The following is a 24,032-nucleotide window of genomic DNA, read 5'->3' as shown; positions in this document are numbered from 1 at the left end:
ATCTGTCTCTTTCTCTAAAATCATCTAAGTGTACTCTCTTTAAGGATTATCAATTGAGATCGTTAACTCGTTAATCTAATTAGGTCCATTTGAAAAAGTAGGGCTTAAAAAATTCGAAACCTTTTAAATTCATACCATGTTAGGATCGAACAATTTCAACTCGATCCACTATTAGATTGTTGTACATAGATTTATAATTATATGCATTATTTAAAACAATCATAATTGAATTATATTGTAAAATAATAAATTTTCTTCCTTATCAATTAGGTAGGTGTGGGAGTCTTATAAGGAACCTTTTGTTTGGTTAGTATGGATTATTCTAAACAGATATCTAAAATCTCCCTCCCTATCTCGATTCTCTTGTATGGAGTTAATGTTGAAGTATATATCATGTATTTTGTCGAGGGTGTAGGGTGCATTTGTTTTTATAGTGACATGAAGATTAAACACTTTTGTTTTTCGTGAAAATATTAAACACTTAGGTTGTATAAGGGCGTGCGACTGATCTTAGGTATATCCTTGCTCTTTAAGACTAAACCAAGCCTAGTCCAGCCCATCCCCTAATGGTCCTGTTCATTTCCTCTCTTTTATCTTTGATACATATATATTTTTCCATCTTTAATATATAGTTTTAAAAATTTAATTTAATTTATTTATTATATATATTTTTTGTATTTTTTTTATTAATTTGTTTGACATGCATTATTTTTCTTTTCAAGCCCCAAATCACATTGTGGCATTTTATAAACTATTGAGATAGAAGATTATCCCTGATTATTTATATAATAAAACATAATTGTAAAACACACCATTGCTGCAATTATGGAGAAAAAACATCTTATCTATTTCTTTGTGTGGGTGTTATTTATTTTTACTTTTTATGTTTTCACTTTTAAACATTATTGTCTTTCCTCTCATCTCTCTTCCTTTCCTTCTCTTTTCAATAATATCCTTTTAACTATTAGTTTTTCTTATTTACTTTTCTTAAATCAAAAGATTTTTTAATAATATTTTTATAAATTTATTATTTTTCCTCCTTTACCTCTCTTAACCTCAAAAGAGGTGTGGCATGGACAAAACCTAGTTTATTAATAAAAGAAAAGAATCCCTAAAAGAACATATACAAATCCTTAGAAACCTTAAGTTTTTTCTCCTAATCCAATAATATGTTTGATACACAACATCAAATCTCTTTGCGAAACAAATTCCTTAATATCTTAATTTTTTTTTTCTCAAAACACTTTTGAGGGATTAACCAATGATTCACGAAAATTTTTTAGAGAGATTCAATTGCTACATCAACTTTTGCTTATAACACACTAATTCAAATGCAGAACTAGCAGACATCTTGGAGTATTATTAGTAACTGTTGGTGTGGCAATAGAATCTCTTTAAATTTATGTTAATCCCTACATAATAAGAAATCATCTCTAGACATTTTATTATATATAATTTTATTTTATCTTCAAATCTCAACTTTCTGTTTAATGGAGAGCCTAAGAGGGAGTTTTAGGCTTCATGCTTCTTCTTGGTTGTACGCTAAAAATCACACCTCCCAAGAACAATTGCAGCTTCTCTCTATTTTCAGAAAGAAGAATCAAATCTTTCAGAGACAAAAATTAAATTTTATTAAAAAATAATATAAAAGAATCTCTCTCTCTCTCTCTCTTTCTTTCTCTATACGGCCTACGCATCACTGAGATAAACTCAGAAAAACCCCCCACCTATCTATATTCAGAGAACTTGAGTTTCTGCAACTATTTTTTTTTCTTTCTGTTTTAAAAAATTTCGTCCAAATCTTCTTCTTCTCGAAGATAAATGATGGAAGATATGTACGGTCTATATCCGATGATAGATTACACAGAAAAAGCTTCAATGTCGCCTGAAAATCTGATTTCTCCGGAAGATTACCAGGGTTTGATCAGTTCTTCAGAAACTTTTTACGAAAGATTTCCGATCTTTGGATCAAATCAGTTGTTCTCAGCTGCGACTTCGGCTCTATCTGAAACTGCAGCTGCGATCAATCCAGAAATTCAAGGAGGAGGAGGAGTTTTAGGTTCAGAAGATTTGATGAACAGTTCGATAAAAGCGAAAATCGTTTCTCATCCTCTTTATCCTTGTTTGATTGAAGCCTACATCGATTGCCAGAAGGTATCGTATGAAAATTTATAATTTTGTTTTTCGGAGAAATTTGAGAACAAGTTTTGTTGAATTTTCGAGTGTTTATTGCATCAAACGTAGTGCACGTTTGCTTACTAATCGTTTAAGGTTTGAAGATTTACGTACAACGTAAGATAGGTAGTCGCTTTTTTTTTTGTTCACTTTCGGATTTGGAATTTTCTTTAAAAGGAAGAATTTCACGGTAAAATTTCATCTTCTTATATGATTTTGTAACTAATGAATCAGATTATTGTTGATTTTATTGCTCATGATCTGTGTTGATTTGTCGTTATTCGATGTCAGTGTTTTTATTCTTTCTATTTTATTTGGGCTTGTTTGAGATTTGAAGCTTTAAACTCAGCTGAAGCGATCAATAGAAACTGGTTTGGTTGATCATAAGAAAAGAATTTGAAATCAAGGAAAACCGAAGGAAATTTCCACTGAAAAATCGGGATTTTTTGCTTGTTTCAGCTGCTTCAAAGCATCTAACATAACTTCATTTTGTTTTTAATTTTTTGAAATTTCTCGCGTTGTTTACAGTTTCTATTTCTGAAGAAAGCCTCAAATTTCGTTAAATTTTTATTCGAAATTTTCGTTTTCTATTTCCCTTCAATTCTTCATGTCTCCAGCCTTGAAGAGTTGGAAAAATTCTCTCTCCGTTGTTTGTTTCACTATGAATTTTCATAAAATGTTCAAAATTTGCCTGGTTGCTTTGTTTCTTAGTTTACGACTCTCTCTCTCTCTCACACTTGTTGGTTTCAGGTTGGAGCCCCACCGGAGATAGCATGTATGTTGGACGAAATCAGACGAGAAAACGAGGTTTTTAAGAGAAACGCCGCTTCAACTTTCCAAGGTGTCGATCCTGAGTTGGACGAGTTCATGGTCTCTCTCTCTCTCACTCTGTGTGTGTGTGTGTGTGTGTGTGGAAACTGCTTCTTTATCTCCTATTTTTAATTTCCTTTTTTCAGGAAAATTACTGTGATATATTAGTGAAGTATAAATCGGATCTCGCAAGGCCATTTGATGAAGCAACCGCGTTCTTGAGCAAGATAGAGACTCAGCTCTCCAATCTCTGCAAGGGATCTTCTAGAACCTACGCTCCAGGTCTCTTAATCATCACGATCTCTTTTTATTTTATTCGGATTTTTTTTGGATGCTAAATAGACCATTCTATTGTCATACGCATTTATTTCCTCTTTGAATGGAGATCTCGATCTTCAACTTACGCCATTAATGTTCTTATCTTCCGTACGTTAGCATAGGCATCTTAGGTTCACATTAGCAGGGAAACACTCCATAGGATTGAGGGGAATTCGCAGCCTGGAATTTTCTTATTGGTGCTGAAACAAAGCCCACAGCTTAGATTTTCAATTTCAACTGATTTGGCAATATCAACAACAAAACCCTACAGATGAAACAGATTTAAAAAAAAAAAAAAAAAAATCTAAGAAAAGGACTGTTTATATTGGGGAATGTTTTATTTTATTAGGTTGGATAGTTGCAGTCTCTGATCACCCCAACTGCTATGTTGTTTTGTAAACAAATATAGTAGGCAAGTAAGCATCTCATAATAATAGAAATGGCCTTTGTTCAAGGTCTCTGCAGCCGTGGACTTTGTAACAGTACTGATGAACCTTTTTTTCCACTTTTTGCAGTTCTTTGTTATCTCAGTTTCTCTGATTTTTTGTTTTTCCCATTTGTTTTGTTTATTTTGTTTGTTTTCTTTTTTTATCTGTAAGAGAAAATGGCTGGTGGAAGAATCCTTTTTTATTTTATTTTAAATCAGAGATATTGTTGAAATAACCAATAATAATTTACCACAATTTTTTTTTGCTAGGCAATATTTTCCACAATTTGAACCTAGCGAGTGGTTGAAAAACCCATTAGAATTGAAGCTTGTTATTCTATGGTTGACCTAAATGAACCTCCAATCCTTAAAACTGGACCTTTTCAAACACTTGTGTCCATTAATTAGGAGACGTTTAATGCAAATTAGACAGAAGGTTGTTGATTTTATCTTAGTATGTGATCTTCAAATTAATAATGGAGTTTCTCATTAATTTAAAACACCCATGTACGTTTATCATATGAGTTGGGTTGAAGTCTCCTACTGACTTCCTTTTAGATGCAAATGTTCCTCTTTATATAATCAGTTTAGGAGAAATATGAACTGATATTCAAAGAATATATAATATTGTCTTGTCTATTTCAGAAATTTTAGGACTTGATATTACACCCATTTGAGGGGATCACTATTTTTGTGTAATTTACATCTGGTTTATCATGTTTCAATTTTAAAAATTGGCATTGTATTGTTCTGAGCGAGACAATAGATATTGTAGTTGTTGCCTTTCTTAAATGTTTGGATTATCCTCGTCTTTGTATTGATCAATCAAGCTCATATATTTTCTATTATCAATTTGACCAGTAGACTCCACATAAAGATGAACTTATGGCTCTGGATAAAATAATAGTAATTGTACGGATAAAATCTATATTATATTGTTTCATGTATTATATTATGTATCATCTTATGTTACATTTTCTCATATGAATGTGCCTGTTAATTGGGGATGTTAGGGAATGCATTTGTTTTTGCAACATGTTAGGGATAAATGCAGTTATGCTCGAGTAGTCGGTTGCATAACTAAAATGAACCTTGAACGAAGGTGCCAGCTAGCTTAGTTGGTTTTGTCTATCAGTGAAGATAACATAGACCTGGGTTCCTTTTCATGCATCACCAAGTTACTGATCTCATTAAAAACAGGCTTACTGATTGTAGAAAAAAGAAAAGAAAATGCACCTTGAACTATGATTTCTTATGTTTCAAATAAGGTGATTATATTGTTGATTGTGTTTAGTGTTTACTGATGACTCTGCGGTGCATCATTTTGATAATTGAACTTATTCTGTTAAATAACTAGTATGAACTAGTCTAGGCATGTATTAATCAAAACCTATGTTTTTAACACTCATCGACAAAGTTTTAGCTCAAAGTTATGTGCTATATTTAATGTTCTTTGTTTAGAAAACTAAAAAAAGAAGAAATCTCATTTATAAAATATTTTTGGTTTTTTTAATAAAATTATGTATACTTGTTTAAATCACCCAGCTTAACTTACGAGACATCTTGTTGACTCGACTTGATGGAAATCCGAGGTGCATCGAGTTTTTGAATTTTATAACTTAGTTCAAAGCCACGGTTAACATATCGTTGTGTCTAACAGAAAATTTGTAGTGGGAAGATGGCATAGACAAATGTTAGTTTTACCTTGTGAAATTTTGTTATTAAGCACTTGCTATATACAAGTATATTTTGTTGGTATTTTCTTTCTGTCAGTTTTCCCTATATGTTTAATGGTTTTGATTCTTTTTTCTATTTATTGTGCATAATGGTAAAAAGTATATAGAAAACTAAGATAAATGACTATCTAATGGGCTTAAGCTCCCTTTTAGCCAAGTTGATGGGTTGGCTTAGCATTTTATATGAATGTCATTGCAATTGTCAGTGACAGTGATGTTGTGTGGTCTTATTTCCTTTAAATAGCTCCAAGTTCCAATGGTGCATGCCTGGCTGAGAGATGGAAAATGTGCTTGGGAAAAAGGTCTATGGACTGTGGATCGGTCCCGTCCTCCAAAGATAAAATTAGTACAAAAATAGAAAAATCTATTCTCTTTACTGGGAAAAGATCTCCTTGGAAATAGTTGTGAGTAATATCTTATGTAATATAAAATAAAACCCGAACTCAAGCTAACCTTGTCTTCTCTTCAAAGCTCTCCCTCATCATCTATAATTATAGATTCCTGAGTGAAGTTGGCAACACACGTGATCTCATGCGACAAAGAAGTACCAAAAGGTATTATACAACTAGTTGTTTAAAATGATATTCTTGTCGTTGGATCATGTTGCTTTCCCCCATCTTGTCCTCCTAGGACATCTTTTCATTTTTTTTTCTTGGTTTGTTGATCTCCCATGATCTCCTCCTTTTAAGGCTGTACGAAAATATAAAGAACAGCTGATACCATTAACAAATGAACTAAGTACAGATAGCATACTGTTAACATTATTATTTTAGTAATTTTTTAAAATTCTATAACACATGGTATTAAGTATTGAGTCATGGATTGATCCCTCATCTCTTCAAGCGTGGGCTGTTACTTTTTGCTTTCCTTGGTTGCAAAGTTGTGGAATATGCTTAGAACTAACACCCCCCACTAACTAATGTTTGGTATTAATAATTAAAAGTAGTTAGTCTAATTAAACATTAACAATATGTTTTCTTTTGCAAGTGCATCATGGGTAAGCAGTTTAGTTATGGTTAGCCAACTGTTACTTGTCCTTAAGTACAATGTTACCTTTTCAGCTGTTTTACTTTTATTTTTAGTTGTCGTTGGGTTCCTTTTTCTCCTTTACATCATTCTCATGTGGGTCTTTCTTAAAATCTCGTTTTTTTTTTCTCACCAAATGCTTTGGGCATGTCACCAATGGCTATTTCCACTGGGCATGCTGTTGACATGGTTTCACACTGTTAGTGGTGTAGAATGAACTTTCATTTTAGGGCACCTTTGGGTGCCTCTTGGTCATGATGATTCTTGTTGAGCCTTTACTCCTCTTGAATTTCCCTTTTGTTAACTGTTCTTTTATTGTGTGTACTCAGATATCTTAATCTTTAGTGTGCTCAAGTGAGTGTCTTCTTCAAAACTATTTTCTTATCTTTATTTCATGTCTCAACTTCCAAGTCTTCACAAATTCGATGATCTTATGCTTAGTCTAGCATGCTACATAAATTTATTGGTGTGTAAAAAGCTTCTTTGTTACTCTAAATATATGCACTTCGAGTTTAAGAAAAACACTCAGATTGGTGGATGGGAAGCATTGAGTTCATTTGGACCATATCTTTTTATTAATTAAAATAAATAGAGTTACGACCTCAGGGTTGTTAAATAGTACTAGCAAAGGCCCATATAAAAATGTTGCCAACCGAGATTAGAGTATTCGGTGAATGTCTATTTTAGTAATAAAGATCGAGGCTTCATTGGATTTCCTTTCTTAACATTCTGGACTGCCTAAACTAAAATCTAGACATTTTCAATACACTTGCAACTCAGATGAATAATGGAACTAAATTGAGTTGTCACTGATATATAGTCTATTTTAAACTGTCATCTATTATAACTATTTTAAGAGACTTTCCCACAAATGTAGGTTTGAATTAGGCATCAATAACTAGGGACTAGGGGGAGTCATTGTATCAATATCACATTTCACTACTCAGCTCCCTACTGGAAAAAAGGGACACTTGAAATCTATACTTCTATCTTCTTGTTGTTCAATCCATTAACTGTGTTGGATGCTGATTGAAGAGCAACTTTATTAAGAATTGCATGCTTATTCACCATCCCAAAGAGGGTTTTGGTTTGGAGATTACTCGACTCCGAAAAATGGAAGGAAAATCTTATCAATTTTAGCTGAATTCTAGGAAAATCCAAATTTGAAAATTCTGATTGATGCCATGTACTACACATGTTTAGGTAATTGCACGAGCCTTTCCATCATTATTATTATTTAGTTCAATTTAATTGCAATGATTAGGATTATGTGTCACCTTCCTAATGCCCAGCATGTTTTCATTTGGGCATGGATGAGTTCTTGAACATTAAACTACATAACTATGAGAGGGATGAGACAATCAGGTGTTACTTATAATGGATAAGTAGTTTTGCTACACCTGTATTTATATTTTAAGGGAATTTTAATCTCCAATATATTTAATTCGGTTTTGTATTAGGGGATTGGATGACATTAGGCATGGTTGGGTTTCTATTTGAGTGGCCTTAAAATATCTTTAAGCATGAGCATTTCTTGAGAAGAAATGAACTCTATTTAACGAAGTACACGGTAGAAAATGTCAAATTGCTAGTACTTTTTAGTAGGCATAATAAAGGTTGTACATTGGGGATGTGGTTGATTTTTCTAGAGGAAGATGAATGTGAGCCTATGTTGACATAAAGTGGGTGAATGTTGATGTTTCATGAATTGGGTAAAATTACAAATATTTCAGAGTTCGAGACTTGTAATTTTACTTGTGGTTGAAAGGTTGTGCTCCTCAGGCTAGTGATTTAGATTGGTTTTTTTTTTTTTTTTTTGTTTTCAATTGGGACATTTATATTGTTAGATGATTTTGTTGTTTTTCTAAGGAAAAATATATTAATGCTGTGAACATAGTTTTATAGCGGGATTGTAAGATGGAAGAGAAAATGAGGGAAAATCTTGGAGAAAAGAAGTCATTGGATGGACTTCATATTGGATGCAGAAATCTGCAATCTTCCTTGAGATCTGCGAAGTTCACTGAGTGTTGTCGTTTTGAATTCTTTGCAAAGTGCATTGTGGGTATACTTGCTTAAGATTCTCCGCTCAAGTCAATTCATGGTTGAGTTAGCCTGTTAGGATTAGCATCATAGAAATTCCATAAATTTTTCAGTCATTTTGATGCCATCTCTATATCTATTGTAATGATGAATAACTGCTTTTTGTGCAATGTCAATCAGCGCTACAATAATTCATTATGCCTCACTTTTTTTTTTTTTTCATGTTTTCACTATCCATGGGATTTTGCTCGCCCATATCTTGACACACCTTACATCTGCTAGCCATTATTTCCTCTCTCTCCCCCTTCATATGTTTGTTCAAGACATGGTAATCCGACTCTTTTATCATGTTTTAACTTAACCACTCTTTTAAGCACGAAAAATGATTGATCATTGGGCACCTAGCCATTGTCGTGCTATCACAATATCAACAAGTGGCGGTTAAAGCAAGCTGTGTTCCATGTAGTTCTTGCGTTGTCATAAGAATTGAGTTTTGGTGGGGGCTCGGCATGTTGGATTGCATATGGGAAAGGCGATTATCCTTCAACTACCTAATAGCTGACAAAGACAGTTGACCAACCTAATTTTCCTTCACTATGAATTCCTAACACTTTTGTAACATCTCCTATATCTCCTCGGGTTATGGGGTCTTATTGTTGATCATTTTTTTGGAGTCTCCATGTCCTCTGATGTTACTCATGTAGCCAACAGTGGTTTCGTTTCGTTCATCCTTCTCCCTGGCCATTATAGGTACATACAGTTGAGTATGTGTTGTTCTCCACCTTGATTCCTTTGCAAGTTGTTGATGCAATTCCTCGTTTTCATTACTCCTCCAGCTAGCAATGGTTTCATTCCTTCCATCTCTTCAACAACTATAGGCACCCCCAGTTGAATCTTTGGTGGTTCCCTCAACCTTTGACCCCTCTCCAAGTTGTTGATTCATTTCCTTATTCTCTTACCCTATTGGGTATGCTTTATGTATATGCAAAAACTTGCCCCACCTTGAGATCTGCTCTGATGGCTTAAGATCTTCACTTCTCGTGCTCCTCGATGTTCCTAGAACATGAAGCCTCCGACTCCTAAGCTCGGTAAGCAGAAGAAAATGACATAGTAACAATGTAGGGGTGAAATGACATACTTTTCTACATTTCTGAATTTACAGAGGAAAACTGTAGGATCTTCCATGATTCCTTTCCCAATAAGGTCATTATCCTTTTAGAAAGTGAATCTTGATCTAGAACGTATTCATTCAACTTCTTTCCCTCATTCATTCCTTCTTTTTTGGGATCTTTCCCAATCAGTGCTTCCAATTATTTTTTATCACGCCATTTGGGTTGATCGTGTCATTTTGTCACCTGGTCCAGACTTATTGTCACCCCCACACCCCCATACAACTGAGCCTTGAACCCATTATTAGGGTTCTGATTGAGTCACAAAGCTTTCTTAATAGAACAGACTTAGGTCACTTGAATTTACTTGGACCCCTAGGTGCCACATGTTATCTTCTGGCGCCTTGCAAAAAATATCCTCCCTAATTTCTTTCTTCTAGCTTACTCAATCCTACCTGCATTTGTTTTCATTGTCTCTTGTCAGCATATGTTGCATCTCCTGCATTGGGTCGATTGAACTCTTGGGTTCTTGGCATGATTAAATTCAGCCGTTACGTTCAAATTTCTGCTATTGCTACCTTGAACTTTACGAATAGTACATTGTAGGTACTGATATCACTTCATCCATAAAGATTATTTGGTGTCCAAGCTGGTCTGAATTTGAATTAAAACCATACTTTAATAATTATTACAGATAATGATTCCATGATTCTCATTGTGCCGGGCTTCTTAGTTTTGTTGCATGAATCATATCCTTCCCAACAAGGATAAGATTAGTCTTTTAGTCACAGCCCTCTCCGGACTCACTGTTCAACGTCTTCTCCGACTCAAGCTGACTCTTGAGATGACATGTGTCACCCTATGAATTGTTTAAAATTACCTTTACTCCAAATTTCAGAAATATTCATCCAATTAAACTATTGAGGGAACATTTAAAAAAATAAAAATAAATTCTTATTATCTCCTAGCCATTATGATGTCCACCCATTTTTTTTTTCTCTTCTTTGAAACGTCATTGTTATGCCTTTGTCAAAATCAATTGGATTGCTTTCTTGGTGGTCTTGCTTAAAAATTTCTCCAGACAATTTTTGCAAAATTTTATCTTTCATTGCCTTTCAGTGATTGGCTTAATTGGGTAATAAGAAATGTGGGGGCTGCTTTGAATCCCGGGTAAAGCGGGTGGTCATGGGTCACATGGACTCCCGCAGCTTTCGCTGCTCTGCAGCAGCTTTCTCAGCATCATTTAACTCTTCTTCTGTTTCTATCTCAATTTATCTACTGTGTCTCGCACCGTCACGGACCGGATTACAACTTTAATTGTGTGTTTTTTTTTTTTTCTGCCTTTGGACTACGCAGCCCGATTGCATCGGTTAATACAATAAATTCAGTCCAAAACTTTTATTGGGCTTTTCTTAGTTGAATTGGGCCTCAAAGTTTTAGTCATAAATTGGCAAGTAAAATAAATGTACTGGGGCAACTATCGAGTCATGTTCCTGGTTAGACAGTCAGTTCCAAAATATGAATTGGGCCCAGCCTGGACCAGACCTGTTTAAATGGGCCTGATTATGCGATTGACCTATTGTATTGGGCCAGCCGAGAGCCGTGGTTGGGAGACTTTTTCTTTCGAAATTCGTAACTTCCCAACTGTCAGTTTGATGGAGTGTGTAAACCCATGGGTGAGGCTAGTATCTAAAACCATTGACAGGTGGTTTTGAATTAGAAAAATGGTTTAAAAAATTGGGGAATCCATAAAGAATATTCTCCCGTCCAGTGCTTGAGTCTAGTATTTTCCCATTCGCACTCCATCTAATAATCTCGAGGAGCATTTCAAGGTGAGATGTAATTACATGAATACCCTTTCTCTCAGCTTAAATAGATATGAACAGTGTTTTTTCCCCCTCATCAAAGCGTATCCGTTGGGACTTGATGTGAAAATCTTAGTGTAGATATGATTCTGAAGTTTGCAGGTCCCACTTACATTTGATGGGACCCCCACCAGCTTTTAGGCGTCCAGATCCTATAGAAAATCGTGGACACTTTGTCATTTTAATAATAATTGGTTTGATACTTTTAACTGCTGTTTTCGGTTCAAGCACGGATTTTCTCCAGAAAATCTGCCTGACCTTTTTTGTGGGGTTTGCTCATGAAACACCCCTTTTTTTTATTTGAAAGGTTTCCGTACATCTTGAGCCTTGTCTCCATCACGTTGTCTACTGTGGGTCCAATACGATGTTCAAAGTTTTTTTAATAAGAGTTTTATTTTTTACTTTTTTAGTGGACCGTAGACCTTGGGCCCTTTCTTCTGGACGTATCCATGGATCGGGCCCTATATGTACCCACCCACATTCATATATTCTTTCTTGGGTTTTTCTTTCCCATTTTTTCTTATTTTGACCATTGTAAAGTATGTGTCATTGGGCTATGTTATGTTATGCATCTTACACAGTGACTGTTTTCTTCTCAAAATAAATATGATAGATTTAAGTAATCATATACAATTTGGTGACCATTATTAGTTGTTATAACAACTTTATAACGATTGATATACGGTTTGTCTTCTATTTATTTTAAGTTATTGTTGATGAGTTTTAAGTAAATATAATTTTGTATACATCTGCTTGTTTACAAAATAAAGAACTTTGTTACATCTGTTCACATCAGGTTAGTTTTAGAGAAGGAGTCTTGATAAACGTACGCACTAAAACCTACACGGTTTGTATGTGGCTGACATTTCAAAGGGCTAACCATAGAACTTATTCTTTGGGATACACAAGGAAAAAGATCTATGGTTTTGTGCTCTTGCAACGTCAGCCGCGTATTTGTCAGCGCATCGCTTTATCATTAGTCTTGGAAAAGTGAGGAGGTCTTCTTTCTTTAGGGTATTATTGTTAAAATGTAAATTATCATGTTTAAAGAACTACTTAGAAATGAATAGTACTATATAAATGTGAAAGGGAGCATTCTAAAGACATTATTTTTAGGGAATTTTAAAAATGTACCCCACCTCAAAAAGTTGGTGATATTTGGTTTACCCCTCTCGACCAAATGAGAACATCCGTTATAGTTGTTGTTGATATAATGGTGATATTTTTATTATTTTGAGATTAATTATATTAGCTAATTGAGTGCCATAAAATTTCCAAAGTAATTCATTTTGGTTTGAACTTACTAATTTCTAAAATGCTTGTTTAACTCTGAAATTAGTAGTCGTGTTTGAAGAACATCGTGCACAATGTATTTCCACCATATAGTGTTATTTAATTAATTATATAATAACATTTTTTTTATGACAAAAAGGAGACTTGAACTCAAGACTTCTTCCAACGTATATAATAACTTAACCTAGTTGGCTTCTGCCACACTAACTTTTACTTATGCCACACCAATTCCTATGTCGGTCACCAAAGAATTGCACACAATTGGTGTTGCATTGGTAACAGTTAGTGTGGCAATAGTAATTCTCTGATTTTATCATATGCTTGCATTCACAATATTCGTGCACTAGCACACTCTTGCACCCATCTACATATTGCTACTAGCGAGTTCTTGTATTATTTATTCATTCAAATTGTCTATCCAGATGAAGCTGTTGGATCATCTGAGGAGGATTTTAGTGGAGGGGAGATAGAGGTTCAAGAGGCTGAGCCAAGAAGGGAAGACCGAGATATTAAGGATAAACTATTGCATATGTATAGTGGTTGTATAAGTAGCTTGAAGCATGAATTTTCAAAGAAAAAGAAGAAGGGAAAGCTACCAAAAGAAGCAAGGCAAACACTTCTTGCCTGGTGGAACGTTCACTATAAGTGGCCATACCCAACGGTAATACTTTTTCTCTCTGGTTTTTGAAATAGGACAGGGCTATGCCACCTAACTCGTGATTAAAAGAGCCTTTAATATCTAGTTACCTATTGTTAGCTTACATGTAAGCTTCTGTCTTCCTGCTGAAGATGTGATATTATCGGTTCTGACGGGGGCATTTAATTACTTATGAATTTCATTTCTCAATGGGTTTTCATTCTCACAAGATGCATTTTTTTAGCTGTGATTTTCTGATGCCCCCTCTGACATATGCTCCTTGACGTGGCTTGGGCTAGAATCATATATTTTTCCTTGGGATACACAACTGCACATCCCCATAAATATGTGCAGTTGAGTATCTTGAGGAAAAAAATTTATTGTTCCACCCCATGCCACATTAGGGAGTTTATGTCAGAAGGGGGAGGGGGGGTAAGAAAATCCTTAATTCTTTTTTTTTTTTTTTTTTTCATCGCACGATCAATTATAAATCTGCAAGTGCAGAATGCCCAAATTCCTGCCTTTCATGGGGTTCAAGATATTTTTCAAAATTATGGTTTTCACTTGTCACTGAAAATCTTTCAGAATAAACTTGTAGCCGTAATCAGCCCCATAAAACTTGGGTATCCCTTAGAGTTTGTAGTGCCTACATCACAGGTGTCGTTTTTTGGGGTTAGGGGGTAAAATAGAAAATTAAGACAATAAAGTTGGAGGGGTATTATTGAAAAAATGTAGATGAGGAAAGAAAGATGATATATACAGTTGGGTTTATTATACTATTATTGGAAAGGAGATAGAAGTGGAAAGACGATAAAGTTGGGAGGGTTTTAAAAAAATTTTTTTTTTTAAAGGAGGAAGGTATTTTTGTAAAGATAAAGAAGAAGAACGGTAAAGGTCAACATTTTCCTTGGCATTTATAGTGAAATTAAATCCCAACTACTCCTTTTGTGGGGGTAATAAAGGGAGTGGGGTTGTGAGATCTAAAAGAAGTTGCACTTTTGCTATCCTTTGTATAATACTGTTATGTGTAGCTAAAAATTAAAATGCTTGAACATTTGATGTCCTTCAAAACCTTTTGGATTCTCATTTCGGTTGTATTAAATCATTCAGGAGGCTGATAAGGTCGCACTGGCTGAATCGACGGGACTAGACCAGAAACAAATAAATAATTGGTTTATAAATCAGCGGAAGCGGCACTGGAAGCCATCTGAGAATATGCAGTTTGCTGTGATGGACAGTCTTTCTGCACCGTTCTTTATAGATGACTGAGGTGGGCACCCACCCTAATTCTCTAATTGTGTATTCTTGAACATAGTCTTTGCTGATACTAAATGCAATGCTTACATAGTTAAAATGCCTAATCTCTTTCTTCTTGTGCGCTTTTGTTTAAATTATTGAGTTTAATCCCACATCAGCCACCCATTGCCTTGTGCCCTCTCCTTATAAGCTCTCGGGCCTTTCCACTTTTTGCCAATTGGTCCCGAGTTGGACCCCAAACTTATCATGGTAATAGAGTGGGCCTTTCTCTCGTCCAAGTCACCAAGATCATCTCTCCACGTGCTTTGGCCCAATCCGGCCCACACGTGAGGGGGCATGTTCACTCACTCATTCCCAATTGGTTTTGAGTTAAGACCCCCAAACTTATCATAAATTGACAGTAGATTTGGTTGAATGCGTGTGATGAAGTACATGTGAAAATAAATCAAATTTTAATTGTTATAAGATTCCAAAATGATTAGCCACGATTTGCTACTGTTAACAAATGGGACTGCTAAGCTGTTAAATGAAAAGAGAACACAACAGCCTGGGGACCTAAAAATGTAAAACCCATGGCATTTACTTATGTGAAATTTTCATGATTAAAAAAAAAAACGTGTCTGATTTATTTTAGAAGATCCCTTGTTTCACAGTACTTTTTATCAAAGTTTGGTTCCTGTACTCGAAGGAGTCAGGTTTCTAATCTATTCGTAGTCTCCTTCACATGTCAATTGTACAATCATGGTGTCTATTGACACAATCCAATTTAAAAAAAAATGAACTAGTGTTAAGAATCACCGATCAGGCATGCTGAGATTCTGTGTGAGATGAAAGTCATATGGGCCTTCATGGGTATGATAATTGATAAAGAGACATGGTGTGTGTGATAGTATACAAAGTAGGGGTGCACATGGTTCGGATTTTGACAAAATTGGAACCGAATCAGACATGATCGGTTCTACAAATTTGAAACCAAACCAATCCAATTACCCTATAGAACCGAACCAATCCAATCCAATCTTGGTTCGGGTTGGTTCGGATCGGTTCTCGGTTCTCATACTTATTGAAGATAGATACCTTCTTCCTCAATCCAAATATTCTATCTCCTCCAATCTTCAAACCTTAAAAACAAGTCGGATTTTTTTTAAACGTGGACTTTGGGGTAATAAAAAAATTAAAAAATTTCTATATTTCATTTAAGAAATTTGATGTAGATGAGGTTCAATAAGTAGAAAAGAGTATATTTTATAGAAGATGAGATAGAGGATGAGTTCAATAAGTTGAAAATGAAAAAAATTCTCAAAGAAAAATGAAGGTGTTTTGGCTTGATGTTTAAAATAATGGCATTTAAGCCATTTTATGTTATTCTCCTAAACAAATAAGAAATATATTGAAGATCCATTCGAGAAGAATTTAAATTTGTTTACCGTTAATTGAACGCATCTGAGAGATCAATAGCTCAGAGATTTATCGAAGCTTTTTGAATCAAAGAGAGACAGAGAGAGTTCAATCTTCGTTTTCCGATAAGTTGGCGATGCGTTGAGGTGAGGTGAGTGAGAGAGACGACTGAGATTGAGAACGATGGCGGCTAGGATTCTATTTTTAGAATTCTTCGAATAGGAAGAAGAAAAAAGAAATAAAAAATCGAAAATTTTATTATATATATATATATATATATATATATATATATATATATATATATATATATATATATATATATATATATATATATATATATATATATATATATATATATATATATATATATATATATATATATATATATATATATATATATATAATTGGTTCGGTTTTCGGATTGGTTCGGTTCTATTATATCCTAATCCGGAACCGAACCAAATTAATCGGATTTTTTTTTCTTCGATCCGTACCCAAACCGTGGGTGTGTTTAATCCGAACCAATCCAATCCAAAGGTTTCGGATTGGTTCGGATCTCGGATTTATCCAATCCAATGTGCACCCCTAATACAAAGTGCGTAGGGGTTGACTCTTCCCATAGGATAGCCATTAATTCCTGGATGTAATTAATTAGTTTAGTATTTCAAATAATATAAGAGAGACTTTATTGCCACACCAAGTTTTGCTAATGCCAACCCAAGATGTGTGCTTATTCTTTTGTGAATTTCATATGAATTGGGTAGTGGTGGCATTAGAAAAAGTTGGTGTGGCAATAGAATCTCTCAAATATAATAATGAATTTATAGTTTAGGTACGGTGTTTTGTAAAGAAAATAGATGTTAATTTTTGTTCCATTAATGGGGCCTTTTATTTTTTGTCATCAGTCTGACTTGGATTTTTAGTGTAAACAATCCACCCAAAATCGATACTATATAGTATTGACTGGACTAAAGAAACTCTAATGCTCAAAGTCAGATCCGTAGTTCTTGATTTGATCTGAATTACTTTGAAAAATTGAAGTAATATATTACATCTGTTTATATAAGTTTCCATTTCCTTCCTACCATTGTTTTTCTAGAGATCTCTAGGCATGTAAAACTCGAAAGAAAATAATTATTGGATTTTTTATCTGATCCGTAGACATAGACACTACAATCCATGTAAATCCTTGTATTTGGTGTGTTCTTGTTTTCTTTGGTGCATCATTTTTTACAATAGGTGCATTCCTAAATCCGTGGTCGCATTTTCCAATGATAGGTTCATTCACTAGTAACAGGTATTTCGCATCCCAATTACTTTGCAGTCGGAAGACCATTCTTCGTCAATGAGATCGAACATCTAATTTGGAACTTGAGATCTATAAGATTGATCTCTCGTATGTGACAACGAGACATTGTGGATGTAGACATCAAAATTTAAAAAGACATTTAAATTATCAAAAAGTCCTTAAAATCAGGCTTGGGGTGTATACATGTAAATTACCATTGTTTGAAAGGAATGTCATATGGTTTGAGTTTGGGTTTAACTTTCGCAAATAAAGCCCATGATTTAAACTAAGTCCAGTGATCTACATATTATTGGACCCTACACCTAAATAAATGAATTTGACCCACAAATAATCTATAAAATTCTTAAAATTTGATTTGGACTAATTTAGCCTTTTAGATGAACTAATCAAAATTCTTCAAGTCAGTGCATAATTGAAAAGTTAAATTATCCTTAAGTTTATAAATACCAAAGTCTCCCTCAATTGGAGGGGATTGAGATTACTTTCTCTAAAAAAATAAAAGCTCTCCTTGTGAGATGAAACAAGGTTCTTTAAGAAAGACTTAGATTTTGATCAATGACAATATCAAGCCTAAAGTCCATCTCTGAAAATTAAGAAATCATTTTCAAGTGACAAAGCACAAAGTCTGGAGGAATGAAAATCTATAAAAATCTCTACAGAAGATCAATCCCAACAAAATCACTGTAAAATAATCTTTTCAATCGATCACGAGCGAAATTCGGAGAGAAGAAAATTACTCACACATCACTTCCACTATTTTTGTACTTGATTGTTAATCAGAGGATAATATTGAGATTTGTACTCTCCATTTCATCAAAATCAATTAAATCATTTGAAATCTTGATTCGTGTATCTCAAGGTAGATCGTAAAATTTGTTGTGGAAAATGTATTTTCGATTATGGAGCTCATTCTATTACCATCTTTTCCACCAAAGATCCAAGGTGTTTGATTTGATCTTAGAATTGATGTAAGGGTCATGCTGGAATGACCTCAAGATACTATCTCACTTTGCACACCCTGACGCAAAAGTGAATACAAATCATAAAAGCTTTTTGATAATATCTCGATGAAAAACATCTATGATTCTTACATACTTTGACGTCAGGATGTGTGATATGAGGTCACTTCGATATCATTCTTGATATAATTTTTACCAATGGTTGAGTGACATTGGATCTACTCCAGAAATGGTAAAAAATCAAAGTAAATCCAATGTCACCCGGCTTTATAATTTTGGATTGAGTTGTGCTGGGGTGACACAAACGGAGATACAAAGGTGGCTTAATGATGTGGTGTCATGCACATTACCGTAGATATTTTTCTGTAAGATACGACTAAAAAGCATGTACGATTATGCCCGTGGGCACATATTTTTTTTTGTCACCTTTGTGTGATTCAGCATTTTCATTTTGGCTTCGGAATTTGGTTGGAATCGAGCTAATAATTGATTAGACTCTGAAATTTTAGGACGGGACGGGTCGGGTCTGTATCCTTCAATGTGTCACTCTCACATTGATTCCAATCTTAATGAAGCCTTTCAAATTGGGTGTCTATTTCTTATTAAAATTGTGGGACCAACTATATATATATAACGATAAAAAAGACTGGGCTGTGAAAGAAACCTCAGCGATAAATTGGTTTGCATTATAAGGACAATTCACTGTCGTTTTTGCGTGCATGTCACTGCCGATACTTTCACATTTTCAAATAAGTGAAATTTCTGTTTATACCTCCCCCGTTATTTATTTCATATTATGGATACCTCCCTTGATTAAATTTTTTTATAATCATCCCCATTATACCAAGGGGTAATTCACAAAATTTGACAAATATGTTTGATTTAGAGGAAAAATAATGACCATAATACAGAGTTAATTTCATCACTTAGGACCGGAATTTACGGAAGCCAAAATGTCAAGGCCATGGTAACAAAGTTTGGATTCGATAATTATTTGGTTGGGGAGTCAAATCAGTTCGTTAGGATAGATTCGAAAAAGTTCCGTTAAAATATTGATAAAATTTTAGAGATCATAAAAAATTGTTACTGGGTTTCAACATTTCTAAAAATCCTAATCTGTTCTTGAAGTTTAAATGTTGGAAAAAAAAATTGAAGGTAAAGGGTAAAAATATTGCAAAGTTTCACAACTAAGTGAGGAGTAGTCGATTAATTTGCCAATTCATCTATTTAATGGGCTAACCCTAATTCGAAGAATTTTACTAATTTTTGAAAAGTTTGGAGAATTTTATGATTGTAGTCTAGAGAGCTAATTCTGATTTAAACATAGAAAGCATTTATAATATGAGATACTGTGACTTTTAAGAATGACTCATGAAAAAAACACATGATCCCAATCTTTTAAATACAAAATTGAATGGTTGAGATTTATGAATATCTTGTTAACACAAATCTCAGAGATAATTATCGTGAGAATAAATCTTAGACATTGGATTTTGTGTTTAAAGGATTGGGATCATGTGTTTTTTCACGAGTCATTTATGACGAGATCATGACCCTAACAAGAAATGAACTTAAAAAACTGTCTCCTGTTCATTTACAAAATTTTCTACTTAAAGATCTTCTGACAAGAAGAGAAAGAACCAAGGCCTCATAAGGCTTTCTCCAAACTCCTACTACAAGGTTCTTACCATGCCAGTCTTTCTTCAATTTTCAACATTTTTAGAAATTTGAACCTAACAAAGAGGAAATGAGAACGAGATACAAGCGATTAATACTTGTAATCTCTCTTCTTTTGCTTGTTTTAGAAGTGAAGTTAGTCTTGGTATCAGCTGAGATAGTCAAATCTTCTTCCTCGAAAGAAGTAAATATATGGCGAAATAACAACAACAGTTACAGAAGATTCAACAAACATGGTTTTAGAAGGAAAAGTGAGGATGATCCTTCTCAAGAACAGAAGAGAATGACGCCAGTCGGCGCAAACCCACTTCACAATCGATGAGTTTTTGAAGAATTTCGAGTGATTTTGACTCACCCATCTTAAATGTTTGATGGGTCTGTCTTGGTTTTGGTAAGGTTTTTCCTTTTTTTATAAGTCTTTTGAAAGTTTAATGTGAATGGTTATTGGATTTGTGATCATGGTGTGCTTTAATCTCCATTTCTTTTGTAAGATAAGAAGACAATAAGCTTACATGTTAATTCACTTGATCCAATAAAATTGAGTCTGGATCCGACTGTGGTCTGATCAATTTGACAATTTTTTTGTCTACTCGTGTGTCTGGTTTTCAAAATCATTGATCATTTGTTAGGTGGACCAATCATGGATAGATTAAGTACATCATGACCGTTGGTTGGGTTGTGCTTCATTTATGATAGAAATGTCTTTAGCAAACTTGGATTTGTAGGATTCGGGTTGGAACTTAAAGACCAGCTCATAGTCTCCATTGCACTCCTTTCCTTACATTTTTTGAGCTCCTCTGACTTGAGGATTTTTAAATCAGATTATTTATTTATTTTTATTTTTATTTTTTTAAATCGTTGTGTTTCCATCACACCCTTTTAGGATGGGTGGGAGTAATCCCTATGATCACAAGTACCGACCCCTGTAGATCTAACTGTTGCATTTTTAGTATAAACAAACCCTTGAAGTTATGCCAATTCCAAGAGAACTTTACTTTATGATGTTTATTACCCAACAAATCTTGGAGTTGGAATCCACTTTATAAAATTCAAATTGATGTGGTTAATTTGTTACTTAGCATACCTTGGATTGGATCTAACCACATCGATTTAAGGCATCAACAATCATGAAATGATATCATAGAGTTCATTGTCAAAATTTTTTTTTTTTTTTTTTCAAAGAACCGAAACCGTCAAATTAATGGAGGATGGCAGAAATTTGATGGTTCTAAACCGTCGAATTGAAGAACATATAAAATTTCAAAAGCCATGGACTATCAAAATTCAGTTTCTAAAATTTGTGGGATTTGGCCCGTCATATTCTTGTGTCAAAATTTTCAGTTTACACATAGTGGTAGCCATCTATTTTCATCACCTAGGTTAAGTTTAAAAATGATTTTTTTTTTAATCTGTATTTTTCCATGAAATCTAGAAGATTGTGGTGTTGCATTGCCAATTTAATCATCCATGTGGGCCATGAGGTTCTTAATAAGATTTTAAATCTTTCTAAGCTAGTCGTGCTAGCATTATTCATAAAGTAAGGTTTGTTTAGCAACAAACTTGATAAAATGAATTTTTGTAATAAAATTGCAACAGATAGGTCTGCCCGATAAATCTTTCTAGACTTTATCATTCTTCATAGAGTTCGACTATTCTTAATAAGATAATGAGGAAAAAGAGGCTTTACTAAGCCTCATTCACCGTAAAAAATACCTTGAGATTTGTAAAAAAGGTTCTTGGAATTTGTCGGGGATATTTTTTCATATGATTTCAGAGAGTGACACATGGCACATTGGGATCACAAAACGCGGAGTGTCGAACTCAGGCACCCAAGTTCCGACTATGTAGAAAAGGTATCAGAGATGACGAATGACGTCCAAATCAGGACCTTAGTACAAAAACAATGTAGAGTTTAGGAGAGAAGGAGCTGTGCACTTTGTTTATGCTCATTCTCCTTATATTTATAGAATTCCAACCTTTTAGGATCTTCTATACTCCCTCTTCTAAATTCAACTTTATCCATTTTAGTAGTTTCCTCTTAATAGGAATGTACTAATCCCTTATTCCATATTCATTTATTCATTCTTTCTATTTAGGTATCCCCCATTTTTCTCCGTAAACTCTTACCCTTATCGTAATCGAATACCTAATCTTTGGGGATTTGATTGATCGAATCTCTCTTCTATGTTCCGACTTAACTCTATCCAAACTTTGGAGTCAATCTCTCCATACATCCGAGTCTTTCCACCATCCAACTTTTCATCATTCGACCTTATCAAGAACTGAGATTTGATAGTTGTAGGCACACCCAGGAGCACAGGAGGAGGAAATCATTCAGTGAAAATCTTAATCTTATTTTATGTATCTCGAGGGCTTTTTTATGTGGATGAGACTTAATAAGGTCTTTTTCCTCACTATCTTAGTAAGGAAAGGGGTTTCTCTTCCTCGTATGGGTTTGGAAACCTTGTGCACAAAAGGCTTTGTTCATAAAGCTCAAGATGATAAAATGATGGATTTTAATGACTAGAAATCTCAATCAGAGAATGGTTGGGACAAATATCTTGAGTCAGACCAGCCAGGCAGCCACGTAGAATTTAACAGCATGTACCAAATACTGAAGATATACTGGATCTTTCTTAGTATGAAATGACGAAATTACCCATTATCTCGGTAGGAAATCTATGTCCGATTCCTCGAAATTTGTGTCAGGACTCACGTGTGCATGGTTGAGAATTTTAATTTGAGTTGGGTGGTAAACTTACAAAGAGTTTTTCTATTTTTAAAAAAAAAATTAAAATTATTGGAGAAGCAGAATTCAGACATCTCTGTAGCCTTGTACAGAGATAGGAAGAGTACAAAATGGTTGTATATGAAAGCCTAAATTACTTGCTTAGTCTCTTATCCATTTTGATAATTTTTTTAGTAAAATGGGTAACTCCTGTATTGTCCTTTTTATTTTACTTTTTAACCTTCATGTGAACCTCAAATAAAAGATCATTTTTTTTAAAAGATATTAAAATCATAGTTATGTTTAGGCTTATTTTTTATTTCTTGTTGAAAATAAAGGTATATAGGTGAATTCAGCTTATAAATGGATACTTAAAAAAAAAATTTCAGTTCACATGTGTTTTTTTTGAAGGAATAAATGAAAAAAAAAAAAATTAGTCGTTTTCAATATGGATTGGAGGTGACTCACTTTAATGGTTGCAAGCTGCCTATTCAACCCGAGGATCGTGTCCATTGCTTGGCATTCTTTCTACGTAAATTTCTACTTTTTGAATTGATCTTTCATGAGGGAATGATCTTTTGCTACACATTTTTCGTTCCTATCAGAACTCAGTTCATATTACATTGATCCTCAACTCAGTTCAAGCCTTTGTGGGGGCGGTGATAGTCCCAATTACATTATTCCTAAGGAGGTCCTCAGATCATTTAAAGTTCTTATATTTGACACTTGATACCCATTTAAAAAAAAAAAAATGTTAAAGTAAATTACTCTTAAATCAAAAAGGTTTTTCTCTCAGTTGGTGTTTTCTTCCAAAGCTAGTGCTTCACTGTGAATATAAATTTTAAGTTAAAAGGTGGCCCCAATTAGAAAAAGTGGTCATAAAATATTGGGTAATTTATAAATATATATACACTTGTGGAATTTGATGAGTAGTTGAGATATCCACACGTTTCAAAGAACTGATAAGATCACTCAAATTTTCCTATTGTTTCATCTTGTAGATCAATGAGGTTTTTTATTTTTAGCACAGAAGGGAATGTTGGTGTTGTACGTAGAAAGTTAAGTCTATATCTCTTTAAGGTGGTAACATACCATTACAATCACGATGTGCCTGCAATTTGGGCCGGCCAAACCTGAATCTGATGGGATCAACCCGACCTTAGGTCAGGTTTGGGCAAAAAAATTGATCGAACAAAATCGGGTTGGGTTTAAGCATAGACATTAGGTTGCCCCAACCTGAACTTAATATGTTGCAGTTTAAAATTTAA

At 34.1% G+C, this 24,032-nt stretch overlaps 1 protein-coding gene across 1 annotated transcript; it reads left to right on the top strand.

Annotated features, from left to right (window-relative positions):
• The first annotated feature begins 1,493 nt into the window (after nucleotides 1–1,493).
• LOC147398810 (homeobox protein knotted-1-like 6) lies at nucleotides 1,494–14,826 on the top strand. Its single transcript, XM_086448126.1, has 5 exons — nucleotides 1,494–2,154; nucleotides 2,926–3,045; nucleotides 3,132–3,267; nucleotides 13,222–13,460; nucleotides 14,547–14,826. The coding sequence occupies exons 1-5, from the start codon at nucleotides 1,822–1,824 to the stop codon at nucleotides 14,703–14,705; spliced, it is 987 nt and encodes a 328-aa protein (XP_086304252.1). The 5' UTR covers nucleotides 1,494–1,821; the 3' UTR covers nucleotides 14,706–14,826.
• The last annotated feature ends 9,206 nt before the right edge of the window (nucleotides 14,827–24,032 follow it).

This window comes from Akebia trifoliata, chromosome 7 (genome assembly GCF_017979445.1).
Source record: "Akebia trifoliata isolate Shusen 1 chromosome 7, ASM1797944v1, whole genome shotgun sequence".
Lineage (NCBI taxonomy): Eukaryota > Viridiplantae > Streptophyta > Magnoliopsida > Ranunculales > Lardizabalaceae > Akebia > Akebia trifoliata.
This window is presented reverse-complemented; position numbering and strand designations above follow the sequence as displayed.